The 13,891-nt window shown below is 41.9% G+C and overlaps 1 protein-coding gene across 1 annotated transcript; it reads left to right on the top strand.

The window, feature by feature from the left end:
- Nucleotides 1-11,038: 11,038 nt before the first annotated feature.
- On the top strand, nucleotides 11,039-13,076 carry LOC136425828 (pulmonary surfactant-associated protein D-like). Its single transcript, XM_066414767.1, has 3 exons — nucleotides 11,039-11,204; nucleotides 11,808-12,398; nucleotides 12,649-13,076. The coding sequence occupies exons 1-3, from the start codon at nucleotides 11,039-11,041 to the stop codon at nucleotides 13,074-13,076; spliced, it is 1,185 nt and encodes a 394-aa protein (XP_066270864.1).
- The last annotated feature ends 815 nt before the right edge of the window (nucleotides 13,077-13,891 follow it).

The following is a 13,891-nucleotide window of genomic DNA, read 5'->3' as shown; positions in this document are numbered from 1 at the left end:
GTTCACCTTAGTGTCAAATAGATTTTCTTACATGAGTACAAGTACAAAGTATGAGTACAAAGTATAGCGAAATGTGTGACAATACAATATGCCCTTTTAGCGCAAATATCTGTAAGGATCAAACAATGGTGGCAGGGGTCGAAAAATCGATTCGGCTCATATTTTGCACAGTAATAGTACTTGGCCCAGTACCCCTCAAAATAGCTTTCTTTTTGCTCAACACCGATTGTTGCCATTGAAACGGGCCAAACAAGTTTTGGGGCCATTTTCCCTGATTTGGACATGTCAAAAACATGAAAACTGGCTCATTTTAGGACATGATTATGAGCGGATGCTTGAATTTAACGGAAAAACAAAAACTGGGCTAAAAAGAGCGCGTACTCAGCTTTACTAGAATAGCTTGGACGTTTTCAGAAATTCAAGTTGAAGTGCTTGGGCAACCTCAAAACAATACAGTGTTGGGACAAGTACACAGCAACGAAACAAGAAACCAACCTTTGCAGGCATTCATTTTATAGACAATAAACAGGGGTACATCTGATAAAAGATTGAATTGAAAAATGAAAAAAAAAAAATTTCAGAGCTTCAAACATAGCCGAAAATATCAATTTCCACACATGACCAAAATATGGCCTACTTTTAGGGACAAGTACACAGCAACGAAACAAGACACCAACCTTTGCAACCATTCATTTGATAGAACATGCATAGGGTTACCTTATACGTGAATCTAAATCAGATCACCTTTTTACTTTCCCAAATATCGGGCCTTATATATGGCCCAACATCATATTTTTCGTCAAACATAAAAATGACCTACTTCTGAGGACTGTTACGTGACAACCAAAAAAGATGCCAAAATTTGAAAACGGGTATATGATAGCTACTACTTGGATTTATATATGATGTAAATTTGAAGCAAAAAAACCCACTAATTTTGGACTTACAGCCTTTCACAAGCTACAAACACTGTATTGTTTTGAGGTTGCCCAAGCACTTCAACTTTTTCTGAATTTCTGAAGACTTTTAAGCTATTCTAGTAAAGCTGAATAGTTGCTTTTTTTAGCCCAGTTTATGTTTTCCCGTTAAATTCAAGCATTTGCTCGCAATCATGTCCTAAAATGAGCCAATTTTCATGTTTTTGACATGCCCAAATCAGGGAAAATGGCCCCAAAACTTGTTTGGTCCGTTGTCATGGCAACAACCGGTGTTGAGGAAAAAGAAAGCTATTTTAAGGGGTAGTGGGCCAAGTACTATCACTGTGCAAAATATGAGCCGAATCGATTTTTTGACCCCTGCCACCATCGTTTGATCCTTACAGACATTTGCCCCTTAATAGTCATGTTGGTTTTAAATGGAATTATGTATTAACCCTATCCAGACTGCTCATTCGCCCTCCCCCTCATAACTTCTGAACGGTATGATGTATTGTTTCCAATTTTGGAGGGAGTGATGTCCATGTAAAATTTTATAATTCCTAGAATTTTGGTGACGTTATGACGTAATATGACGTAATTATGACGTCACTGATGTGATTTTATTGGCTAAATAGGGAATTCCCGTAATATCTAAAGGTATTAACCCTATCTAGACCGGGGGGGGGGGGGGGGGGGCTAAAAGTGCCCGCGCCAACTTTGACATCGTATAACTGCCAAACGACGTATGGTAGGACAACCAAACTTGGTGACTTTTCCTAAAATTTAGTTGGCAACAATATTATGATAAAAGTATAAATTTAGCATTTTTCGTGTTGCCATGGCAACGGGTTTCTGAAGAGCATTTTATGCAAATTTCACTAATTTCGATAAAAACATAGTTGTTTCCAATGTTTTCTTCCTCAACCACACTAGTTTCCTACATGTATAACGTCACATGTGATTTAATGTAACTGCCATGATTAAATATTCATAAATTATGCTAATTTGATGACGTCATCGCTCAAAATCCAAGATGGCGGACAAAATCATTATTTTCGGTATAAACAGGCTTTTTCGCCTTTAAATTCGTCACAACCTGGAATTTTCTTAACCAGAAACATTCAGATTAATGTTTTTAGTCTATTTTGATTGTTATTTTGGATCATACATGGAAAAAATGTACTTTTAAAAATTTCAAAATGGCCGATCCAAGATGGCGGATCCCAGGGGGTCGCTAACAACACATGACGTCATTCTCCGACGTCATTTTGACGTCAACTTAGTCACAACTGACGTCAAATGTCTTGGAATACCTTTAAATCAATAATACGCACCATTTTGTCTAATAATTTTAGAAATTATGGGAATTCCCTAGTTAGCCAATAAAATCACATCGATGACGTCATAATTACGTCATATTACGTCATAACGTCACTAAAATTACAGGAATTATAAAACTTCACGTGATCATCACTCCCTGCAAATTTGGTGATGATAGAGCTTACCGTTCGGAAGTTATGACGGGGGGGTCGAAAGAGCCCCCCCGTCCAAGAAGTCTCAAAAAAGCCCGGTCTAGATAGGGTTAAACAAAATAGTATGTATTGTTGATTTTAAGGTATACCAAGACATATTACGTAAATGGTAACTACTTTGACGTCAAAATGACGTCATTAAATGACGTCACGTGTTGTTAGCGACCCCTTGGGATCCGCCATCTTGGATCGGCCATTTTGAAATTTTCAAAAATACTTTTTTTCCACTTATGACCCCAAAAAACACTAAAAATAGACTAGAAACGTTAATTTAAATGTTTCTGGTAAAAGAAAATGCCACGTAGTGACAATTTTGAAGGTGAAAAAGCCTGTTGATACCTAAAATAGTGTAATGGTCCGCCATCTTGGATTTGACCGAGTACGTCATCAAATTAGCATAAATTATGAATATTAAATCATGAAAGTTACATCTAATTACATATGATGTTATACATGTAGGAAAACTAGTGTGGCTGAGCAAGAAAACCTAAGAAATATTATTGTTTTAAAAAAATCTGTGATTTTTGCATAAAATGCTTTTCAGAAACCCGTTGCCATGGCAACACGAAAAATGATAAACTTATACTATCATCATAATATCGTTGGCAACTAAATTTTACGAAAAGTCACCAAGTTTGGTAGTCCTAGCATATGTCGTTCGGCAGTTATATGATGTCAAAGTTGGCGCGGGCACTTTTAGCCCCCCCCCCCCAGTCTGGATAGGGTTAATGTCGCTTACAACCATTGAAGAGTGCAATATTGACTGAAAACACATTTTACATAACTGATAAAGCACGAGTATAGTCATGTTTTTCTCTCATGGAATTATGTATTTAGGACGTGTGGGATCTTAAAGGTTTTCTCAAAAGGTGCACTTCTTTTCATCATGACGCGAACGGAAAGAAATAATGCCAGGCAGACCAAACAGATTATCTAAATCCCCCACCCAGAAGTGTTATGGTCAGTTTTGGATATTACCGATTGTGCGCACGTACTGTTCAGTCATACCGCCATGGAGAAAAGGAGCAGGCAGTGCGTCGCCATCCTGGTTCTGTTGGTTCTGAAGTTTTCCTTGCCATGCCCAGAGGAGTGCTTTGTGAAGCACCAGTTTGAGAAGAGGAAGAACTGCGACTGTCCCAGACAACGAGTCACCACTTTTAAGACATTATGCGTTATGCGTGGCTTCACGGTAAGATCCCACTCACTCACTCACCATAGTTCTGCTGACATGGAACATATGTCTGTAATGTTTCATCCTCTATCGACATCTGGCAATATTCACGAGTCCCTGTAGTAAGAAAACATCCAGAATCAAATATACACCCGACCCAAAATACGCTTTTCTGTTATTCTTAATATTTGAATAAACTTGTTTTAGATGTTAGACCTCGTGAGATATGACTTGTACGACATGTTGGCAACAGAAACTTAAGACATTTTGGAAGAGTAGGCGATGTGTTATACGAGACTCAGCTTGCTTGTGACAAAAGATTACTGTGGAATCTTGTCAACATCCTGATCTGTAATAGCCTTGCCGAAATCATCAGACAAAAAAAGGACAACGAATTTTACAACGCGTTTTGATTTTGTAAAAATACTACTTAAAAGTGTCAATTAGGGTGCGCCGGCAGAATTCAACTTTACTGACTTCAGTTACGTTTTTGTTTTCAGATTGCGGCTAACAGTGTTTGCAGTGCAGACAATCATGGTCGGACGTGTCTGAATGACGTTCCTACCGGGTTTGACCAGTCCGTGACTGAAATCACACTAAACCGTCTGTTCAACCTCACCACCCTGACCAAACAGCACATTCCGCCGTTACACAACCTGATCACATTCCTTATAACCGGCAGCACCATCCAGGCAATAGGTATGTGTTGGGTTTCTATCAACTGCAGTCTATCTTGTATGGAAAAGCTTTTAGCTTCAAGAATATGACGATACTTAATACAGATTTTTTGTAAACAAATGAGCCAGGATTGTAAAGCCTGGTATATCTGTTTATTTCACCTGAGCACTTAAGTAGAACACTGCGATGGATTCAAGGAGGCTGAATCACAATCTTTTATGTAGAAGGTTTACAAATATTAATAGCCCCGAGGGGCACGAATGTACAATAAAGGTCTTCATCATTAATCTTTCAATTTGAATTCGACGTTAAGATACACTTTTCCGTCGCTCACAAGGAAAGAAGAATAGTCCAATGAACATAGCAATGCTGATTTCTAGTGTTACATACCACGTCATTTGGGTAAAAATATTCCACTGCAAGAAGCAGAGAAACTCTTTGAAATGCCCATACCAGCAAGACAATGATATAACATCGAAATGTTCTTTTTAGTTTGCTAATATGATTTTCTTTTACAGAAGCGGGGCGTTCTCTTCCGTGCCGTCTATAATGTGGGTAACCATCCAGTGTAGCCGCCTTCTGCATATCGGTGACGTTACTTTCCATAACCTGCCCAGTTTAAAGGCAATCATTCTGACTATCTGACTAATAACCTCATCGAAACAATGTCTCCGAGAGCGTTCGTCGGCCTCAAAAGCTTGCATAAGATAGTCTTGGAAGGAAATCAACTGAAGGTGGTTCCTTTTGAGGCTCTGTCCCTGATCCACAACAGCACAAGAAGTGTGCAGTTACAGGTCAATCTCGAGAATAATCAGATCAGCACGGTGTTGGAAACGAGTTGGAGGAATATCTCAGACACATATGTCACCCTCCGTCTGAAAGGCAACCCTTTAGACTGTGACAGTAGATTGCGATGGCTGGTCTGCAACGCAACGACCTGGCAACTGACTCGTCGGGGCCACGGTGATATCGTCCGGGCTGGCGCTCTTCAGTGCACATTCCCTCCTGAACTTGCTGGTCTCGACTTTCATTCACTCCACAACAACTCATTGTGCTCATCCACAGAACTGACAACCGTTTTCTCGATGACAATAACATCTACATCCCCAATCATAATTACATCCACATTTTCAATGGCAGAACCCAACACGATCCCAGCAAAACCATTGAAGACGACAAATTCTACCTTAATACAGCAATCGACGATATCAACATCTGGTGCGACGGACAGTACCCGCGACCTCGATTTGGAGAAGAATCTTGATGACGGACAGCAAGCTGGTATGGACTATATTTACATGCCAGTCGGACTTACTGTCGCTGGACTAGTTCTGTTGGTTGGGATGGCAGTTGTGGTCACAATTTACAGGCGCCGTGTTTTAAAGGGAAGGTCAAATCCAGTCAATGGACAGCACGGCGTTATTGTGAGTTCTCAACTCATCAGTAATCGGATGTACCAACACTCTGGAGCTACCACAGAGGACGCCAGGGACAATGAAGAAACAGACGAAACTGGGAAAGATTCAGTGAGACAGAATCAGGTCCACAAACGACACGGAGTCACCATCAACACATCTGAACTGATCTCTAATCGGCTATACAAATCTTCTGGATCTGCTATCAACAATGCTAATAAGGGCATAGAAAAGGCAGAAGAGACTGAGCTGACACCTTACCTCACTGTACCTTTCGATGCCATCAACAACACCCTGCACACCTCTAGACCAAATTGGCGATCCCTAAGCCCCCTCTTGTAGCTCACTCAGTGGTTCGTTATGTTACGATAAACACCTCGGGGCAAGCCATAACCCTTCATTTCTATTACAGGATTATTAAAGGGACGTAAAGGGGCGGGCCATTAGCCTTAATTAATATCTAAAAGTTTAAAAAGTCCTTCCCGCACCGAAGGTGCATAAGGCGGCGCCCATCTCCCGTTCCACAGCCCTTGGGCCACACAACTTTGTGCAAGTCACTACAGCAGGCGGTTAGTCCACTGGTAGTTGTGTGTGTTTAACTGCCATACTCTTTCTCAAATACTGAGTGCTAAGCAGAGAAAGCAGTATTTACTATTTTTAGAGTCTTTGGTATGACCCGGCCGGGGTTCGAACTCACGACATTCCGTATGCAAGGCTCTAACACTCTACCCACTCGGCCATGCACCGGTAGTATTGTCCCCCATTACTATTACTGGATTATTAATGCTTGTGTAAATGGAAAAAAATCTAAGGGACCACAAAGTCAATATAAAGAGATGGTCACTTGTGCAAGTTCAAATTGACTTTGGTTTATATTGGTAGGAATATGATTGGTAACTATAACGTATCGTTTGTTGTATATATGATCATGAGTTGCAATGGTTCGAGCACGAAATAGTTGTGGTGTGAAATAAATGTTCATACTTATGTTTAATGATGTTCTACTGATGCCATTCATTGGGTTGCATTTGTGGAAATTTTTAAACATATTTAAAGCTCGTTTTAGAGTGTTTTGCTCTTCTGAATATTGTAACAATGTGTTAACAATCTGACACGTTCGGTAGATGACCTTCAAATCACAACTGCATTTAATCTAATTCGGCATTCCCTGGTAATTTGTCTTACAGTACAGTACAGAGGTAACAGGACCATCCTCTGAAAAAGAACCAAATGCATTCTATAAATGGCTCTTCTTTGGCATTATGATGCAGATCTCAAAATAACGCTATAAATTGAGAATATGACCTATTGACCCCTATGTAAATAAAAAGACTGACATGTTACATGGTAATACGATATGTTCTGACGGCATTTTGTTTATAGGTCACGCAAGGTCGTAAATATTGTAAAAAACAGAGTATAATATCGCCTGGCCACACGTTTTATATAACCGATAAAACACGAGTAAGGTATATATGTCGTTTGATAGTCATATGCATGTTTTTCACCTTAGTGTTAATTGAATATTCATACTATGAGTAAAAGTATATCCTTCTGATGCCTTTCATAGAACTCGGTTGTGTACTTCTGTATATATTGTTAAAGTTTTAAAAGATCCGATTGGACTGCCGCCTTAAAGCAGAGTCTTCACGAGATGAGTAAGACCCTAGGTACGTTTGCTTTCAGTTGGTATCTATACTATTTGTTAATCGTAGTGAATCATGGCACTAACTATCATTGTTCCATTACCTGATCCATAATCCTATATACCTGGAGGCTGATTGCATTGTTAGATATGGTACACATTGTGGCATTGAGTAATATAGTATATCCTTCTTTAATTATGTATATGATGTATATCCTTCTTTAATGAACAATTAAGGTCAATCCATTGGGGTACTGTGTTCCTCTTAGACTCTGTCTGTTAATAATTTCATACTCCATATTATGAGTATGAAATTAATAGAATTCACCGTCAAACAGGTTTTCCCACCAAATATGATCAAATATACCTTTTGTTCATTAATCATGCCAATTAATTTTTACTCTGACTGATAATGACTTTGATGTGCTCATCTTAAAGGCAACCAAAACAAAATTATAGACAAAAAATGGAAATAAAAAAAATGCCAAAATCTTTGTTGTAGTGACATTTGCCAACACTGTCTAGCACATTTCTGTAGTAACTTCATACTTAGAGCATATTAAAACCGTGCAAAAACATGCCATACGATGATCCCCTTAGTTTCGCGAGCCTACAAACCCGGCGGCGATGTTCAGTGAGTTCTCACATTGCATATTTTTTGCATCATAGACGTTTCTATGAGATTGTGAGTGTTGTTTGAACTAATCATGTATAGAAATGACTAAATAAATTGACTTTCAAAATCCGAATTTTGGGAACTTATATTGCTTAGGTTGCCTTTAAATTAACCTACCCACATTAATGCTTGACCGAAAACAATTGACATCTGATCATTTCGTCTCGACTCATACCATGTGAAAGAGGTGTTTAAAATGACCTAGGAAGAGGAACGAATGAGAAAGAAGAAGGACGTACACCTGCAAAAACTATATATTTCCCCATACCCAAGTAGTCAATTTTACGAGAGAATAATCATAATAGATAAATCTTTGTATGATATATATATATATATATATATATATATATATATATATATATATATAATGGGGATCACTCCCAGCGCCGTAGAGATATTGGGGAACCCCAGATAGAAAAAAAGGTTGATATATATATATATATATATATATATATATATATCAACTATATATATCAACAGATTTTTCCTCTTAGCAAATTAATTGTAGCTAGCATCATATATAGCCTGGAAACTATACCATCGGGGGTTCCCCAATATCTCTACGGCGCTGGGAGTGATCCCCGCCCGCCCAGACAGATAAGTCCGCTCGGGGTGTGTTTATGGCCTTGGATTAAATTCACGCCCCATGGTATGGTAGGACATAACAGAAAATCTTCTCGATTTATGGCCCTCCAAGCCCCGGGTGTCCCGCGGTCTGACAGCGCGATTGGACATGGGCGCTGCCCACGGCGGCGAATCAGCGTCTTGTTGTGCAGGATAGTTGGCTGGCAGAACATGATGGTTGCATCATGTAGCAATGTGCTATTTTGTGTTTACCAGGGATCAATCTATACCTTGTTTAGAAGCACCTGTAAATGCCAAAGGTTGTTGTTCAAATCACTAATCCATACAAACTGAAATATCGTGATGATCAAGGATCTTGCTCGGCGATCTTGTAGCAAAATCTCATGTGAGTACTGCCTGGGTCATGTTTCCGTGAGTGTGCCATGTTGACGATGACTGTACACAGCTGTCCTTTCACGTTAGTTTCCAGTGACAGCCTTTAGATCGGTGGGGTATCGGGGACCCAGTGTAGCTTGGATTTTAACCCTATCCAGACTGGGGGGGGGGGGGGGGGGGGGTAAAGTGCCCGCGCCAACTTTGACATCGTATAGCTGCCGAACGACATATGCTAGGACGACCAAATTTGGTGACTTTTCCTAAAATTTGGTTGACAGCAATATTATGATAATAGTATATGTTTATCATTTTTCGTGTTGCCATGGCAACGGGTCTCTGAAAGGCATTATATGCAAAATTCACAGATTTTTTTAAAACAATGATATTTGTTAGGTTTTCTTGCTCATCCACACTAGTTTTCCTACATGTATAGCAATATATGTAATTAGATGTAACTTTCATGATTTAATATTCATAATTGATGCTAATTTGATGACGTAATCGGCCAAAATCCAAGATGGCGGACCATTACACTATTTTAGGTATCAGCAGGCTTTTTCGCCTTCAAAATCGTCACTTCGTGGCATTTTCTTTACCAGAAACATTTAGATAAACGTTTCTAGTCTATTTTTACTGTTTTGGGGGGTCATAAGTGGAAAAAAAAGTATTTTTGAAAATTTCAAAATGGCCGATCCAAGATGGCGGATCCCAAGGGGTCGCTTACAACACGTAACGTCATTAAATGGCGTTATTTTGACGTCAACGTAGTTACTATTTACGTAATATGTCTTGGTATACCTTAAAATCAACAGTACATACTATTTTGTTTAATACCTTTAGATATTACGGGAATTCCCTATTTAGCCAATAACATCACATCAATGACGTCATAATTACGTCATATTACGTCATAGCGTCACGAAAATTCTAGGAATTCAAACTTCATATGATCATCACTCCCTACAAATTTGGGAATGATACATCATACCGTTCAGAAGTTATGAGGTGGGGGCCGAATGAGTCCCGTCCCAGATATCCCAAAAAAGCCCAGTCTGGATAGGGTAAAACTAGCTTAGCAACAAGAGAGCCTTGGAAACAATATCTTCTGCAGCCTCGTGCGTCGCTTGTCTTAGATGGCGGCCATGTAAGATATGGTAATGAGCAGAGGGACCGAACAGCTGAAAACAAGCGCCAACTTATCACGCCAATCAGTGCTCAGCGTAATTATTAGATCAGTGTGCTCTGTTCCTTCTGACGCGCAAGGATCCTGAGCGCCCTACACGCGGCCCATACTCACTAGCTTCTAGTCTCCAGGGTGGCGGCGGAGCAAATTTCCCTTTCGTGAACGGTCGTTGCCTTTGAGAACGGTCGTTGCCATTTCTCAAAACGGACGTTGCCATTTTGAACGGTCGTTGCCAAATCCGATCGACCGATCTTGAATTCGGAACGCTCGTGGCGTGTTCGGGAACTTCTCGTAACTTCACGGATTTCTGAGAATTGTGGGTAATGACACTTGTGGCGACAGAAGAAAAGCCACTCGCGCCAGAACTTGTAAAAGCCCAGCCAGGACCTTCTAAATCCATCAAGAAGCCATCTTGTTATTGTTGTCCATTAACATTTATTTCGCCAGGGGTGGTCACTTGCTGCTGGGTTTCACTTTTAATTGTTTCCCCAAATTGTGCACCAGAAAATTAAATATTTACAGAAGAGACAATATGAATCTAGGGAACATATATTGTCGATAATCAATCCTTGATTCGACCTTGAAATGTAGCGTGTATGGCAATCAATGTTGTTCTGGTCCCTTGTGTCAAAATAATTTTTCACCAAGTTTTACTACCTTGTTTACCCTTGGACAGTAGGACAAGGACACGGATGAGGTGTGACTTTCATTCACCCCTCAATTCACACAGGAACAATTTGCATACCTGCCCAGGTCCTCATTTCTCACCCTATTATTCTCCCGGGGTGTTAACAGCCCTTTTTGTTCGATTTACTTTGTAATAGCAGCAAGGAGGTTAGCCTCCTTGGTAATAGATAGCTGATGGGAGCGGCCAAGATACTGGATACTACTATAACAGCAGTGCCGCCCGCCAACCAGGGGGTTCTAGTCTCCCCGAGGGCTCTGGGCGAAGCCCGAGTGGATACTAGAAACCCCAAGGTGGTGGGACTGCTGTTATATCCAGATATCGAGTCCATTATACCGTCAAGTATCTAACTTACCCCATTGCATACTTCCCCGAAGCTTCCCTAGTTCATCAGCTCTACCAAATGTTACTTTATTTTGTCCTGAAAGACCAGAAATCTTTCTTTTTGCTTGACATGTTGACAAACGAGTAACAGCTGTAACGATAGCACATACAAGGCAAGTAAGACATATGGGGAGAGTCACAAAACCTCTGGGCAATTAGAACTCAGAACAGTGGTTGGTCAGTCTGGGAATAGGTCACATGCTTACTATGACCCGGGAAGTTACGAGAAGTTCCCGAACACGCCACGAGCGTTCCGAATTCAAGATCGGTCGCTCGGATTTGGCAACGACCGTTCAAAATGGCAACGCCCGTTCTGAGAAATGGCAACGACCGTTCTTAAAGGCAACGACCGTTCACGAAACGGAAAATCGCGGCGGCGGACCTGTCTATGGAAGCTAAAGTAGATAGGCTGCGAAAATTCTATATGGCAGCTAAGTAGGCAGGCTCACAGAAACGGTCCAATAAAGGAAGAAGACTCGGTAAAACACCCCTACACCGACCCTTAGAGATAGGGACCAGGCTACATCATATCATGAAAACTGTTTTTGATTTCCTTTTTAGTGAAAATGAGTACTTTCTCCGGAGACTTCGCCAGGCTTACTGCACGAACGAGCAAGCTGGAACGTGAGAAGGTGCCCTGGGGGCCAGCTGGGTCTACCGGGCTTCCCGGGCCTCCAGGAGAGAAGGGGCCCATGGGACCAGCTGGGTCTGCCGGGCCTACAAGAGAGAAGGGGCCCATGAGGCCAGCTGGGTCTGCCGGGACACCCGGGCCTCCAGGAGAGAAGGGGCCCATGGGGCCAGCTGGGTCTGCCGGGCCATCCGGGCCTCCAGGAGAGAAGGGGCCCATGGGACCAGCTGGGTCTACCGGGACACCCGGGCCTCCAGGAGAGAAGGGGCCCATGGGACCAGCTGGGTCTGCCGGGACACCCGGGCCTCCAGGAGAGAAGGGGCCCATGGGACCAGCTGGGTCTGCCGGGACACCCGGGCCTCCAGGAGAGAAGGGACCAATGGGGCCAGCTGGGTCTGCCGGGCCTCCAGAAGAGAAGGGGCCTGTGGGGCCAACTCGGTCAACGGGGCCTCCTGGACCTCGAGGAGATAGGAAACCCATGGGACCGGCTGGCCCTGGGTCTGGCGGGCCACCAGTACAAAAGAGTCAGTATTCATAAGTATCATTTATTCAACCCTTGAGATTTCTTTTAAAATATTCCTTGCACTGAATGCTAAGTTGGACCGTGTAAAAATTATGGCCGTCGAAGTTTTTTTTGCAATCCGTAAAAGCCAAAGACAACCAGCAAAACAGGACACTGATTCTAACAAGATACATGATTTTTTTTCGTAAGTTAAGGAAGTATAGCACCCGGACTTCCATCTCTAGATATCTGTTGTTACCCTTTTTTTCCAGTATCCCAATGTCCTCGTGGTTATTGGCCGACATTCTTGAAATCTGGAATCTGCTACCGGGTTTTTGGAACAACGAAAACCTTCAGTGAGGCGATCAAGACCTGTCGTCGACAAGGCGGTACCCTCTCTATGCCCCGCGACCACAAGACCAACCGCTTTTTAGCAGCAGAAGTCGGGAAATGGATAAGGCGGTGCGTCGACATCTGGCTTGGTCTGCACGATCGGCGCGAAGAAGGGCGCTTCGAGTGGGTGGATGGGACTCCTCTTGGCGACTTCAACGCGTGGTTTCCTAGGCAACCAGATGACTGGGAGGGCAGTGAAGATTGCGCTGCCTACACTTTCCGATCAATCGAAAAACCTTTCGAGTGGAACGACCTACCATGCTCCCGCCATTTACCCTTCATATGTCAATACAAGTTATATTTCTAGTAAGTAACCGAAAATAAGCTTTTCAACTAATTATTTTCACGTACGTTCTGGTGGCAGGTTGAACGTTGCTTTTGTAAGGAGCGTTAACGGCCCACTGTGTGTCTGCAGTGTTGATATTGAAACAAAAAATTGAATTAATTGCTTCTGACCCCTATCAAGGGGAGCCTCCGGCGTTAAACCTCACTCATTAAGAAGCCAACTCCCTTCTTTACAACAGTAGGACTGTGGCATTGTCAAGATCCATTGCCACACGAAAACAAACACCACGCCGTATCTCCTCATTATGAAGACTGACTGTCTTGCATATGTATCATTATTGATATTGTTGTAATACCAAAACATGTTGAAGACATTCTACTGACGGTAGATCATACCTTCACAGGCCGACATATCGGAGCAAAGCTCTCAAAGAAGTGGCACTGCAAACTGGTCTCTGATGATGTTAAATGACGCTGACAGAAATAAGCTGAAAGCTGAGATCGAATGAAGAGGTCACGCAAGCCTTAGAGAGGAGCCTGGCGTACCCTGGGTAACGAAATAAGGAAGTACTCCCATTGTGACCTCCCCAGCAGTTTGTGTGATTGCTGTTGTGTTAAGTTCGTAGGTTGTAGTACAGAAATGATGACTCGGCCTAAAGTAAGTCTGTAACGAGCAATAGACGTGCAATGTTGTGGAAATGATTAAAATGTTTACAACGCAGCAGATATGATGATGGACCAGACTTTCGATCGGACCTATAGTCTTCTTCAGCATAACTGACCAGATTTCCCAAGTCACGTGACCTTATAGAAGTGTGACGTAAGCAATGGGATAAT

The sequence above is a fragment of the Branchiostoma lanceolatum genome, chromosome 19, assembly GCF_035083965.1.
Source record: "Branchiostoma lanceolatum isolate klBraLanc5 chromosome 19, klBraLanc5.hap2, whole genome shotgun sequence".
NCBI classification, from domain to species: domain Eukaryota; kingdom Metazoa; phylum Chordata; class Leptocardii; order Amphioxiformes; family Branchiostomatidae; genus Branchiostoma; species Branchiostoma lanceolatum.
The sequence above is the reverse complement of the archived record's forward strand: the minus strand, read 5'-3'. Positions and strand labels throughout refer to the sequence as shown.

Bases quoted from the DNA above. Each gene is read 5' to 3' on its own strand.
- LOC136425828 (XM_066414767.1), top strand. From the start codon at position 11,039: ATGGGAGCGGCCAAGATACTGGATACTACTATAACAGCAGTGCCGCCC. The intron at 11,205-11,807 runs GTATCTAACTTA...TTTCCTTTTTAG, and splicing joins CGAGTCCATTATACCGTCAA to TGAAAATGAGTACTTTCTCC. The intron at 12,399-12,648 runs GTCAGTATTCAT...CTTTTTTTCCAG, and splicing joins CGGGCCACCAGTACAAAAGA to TATCCCAATGTCCTCGTGGT.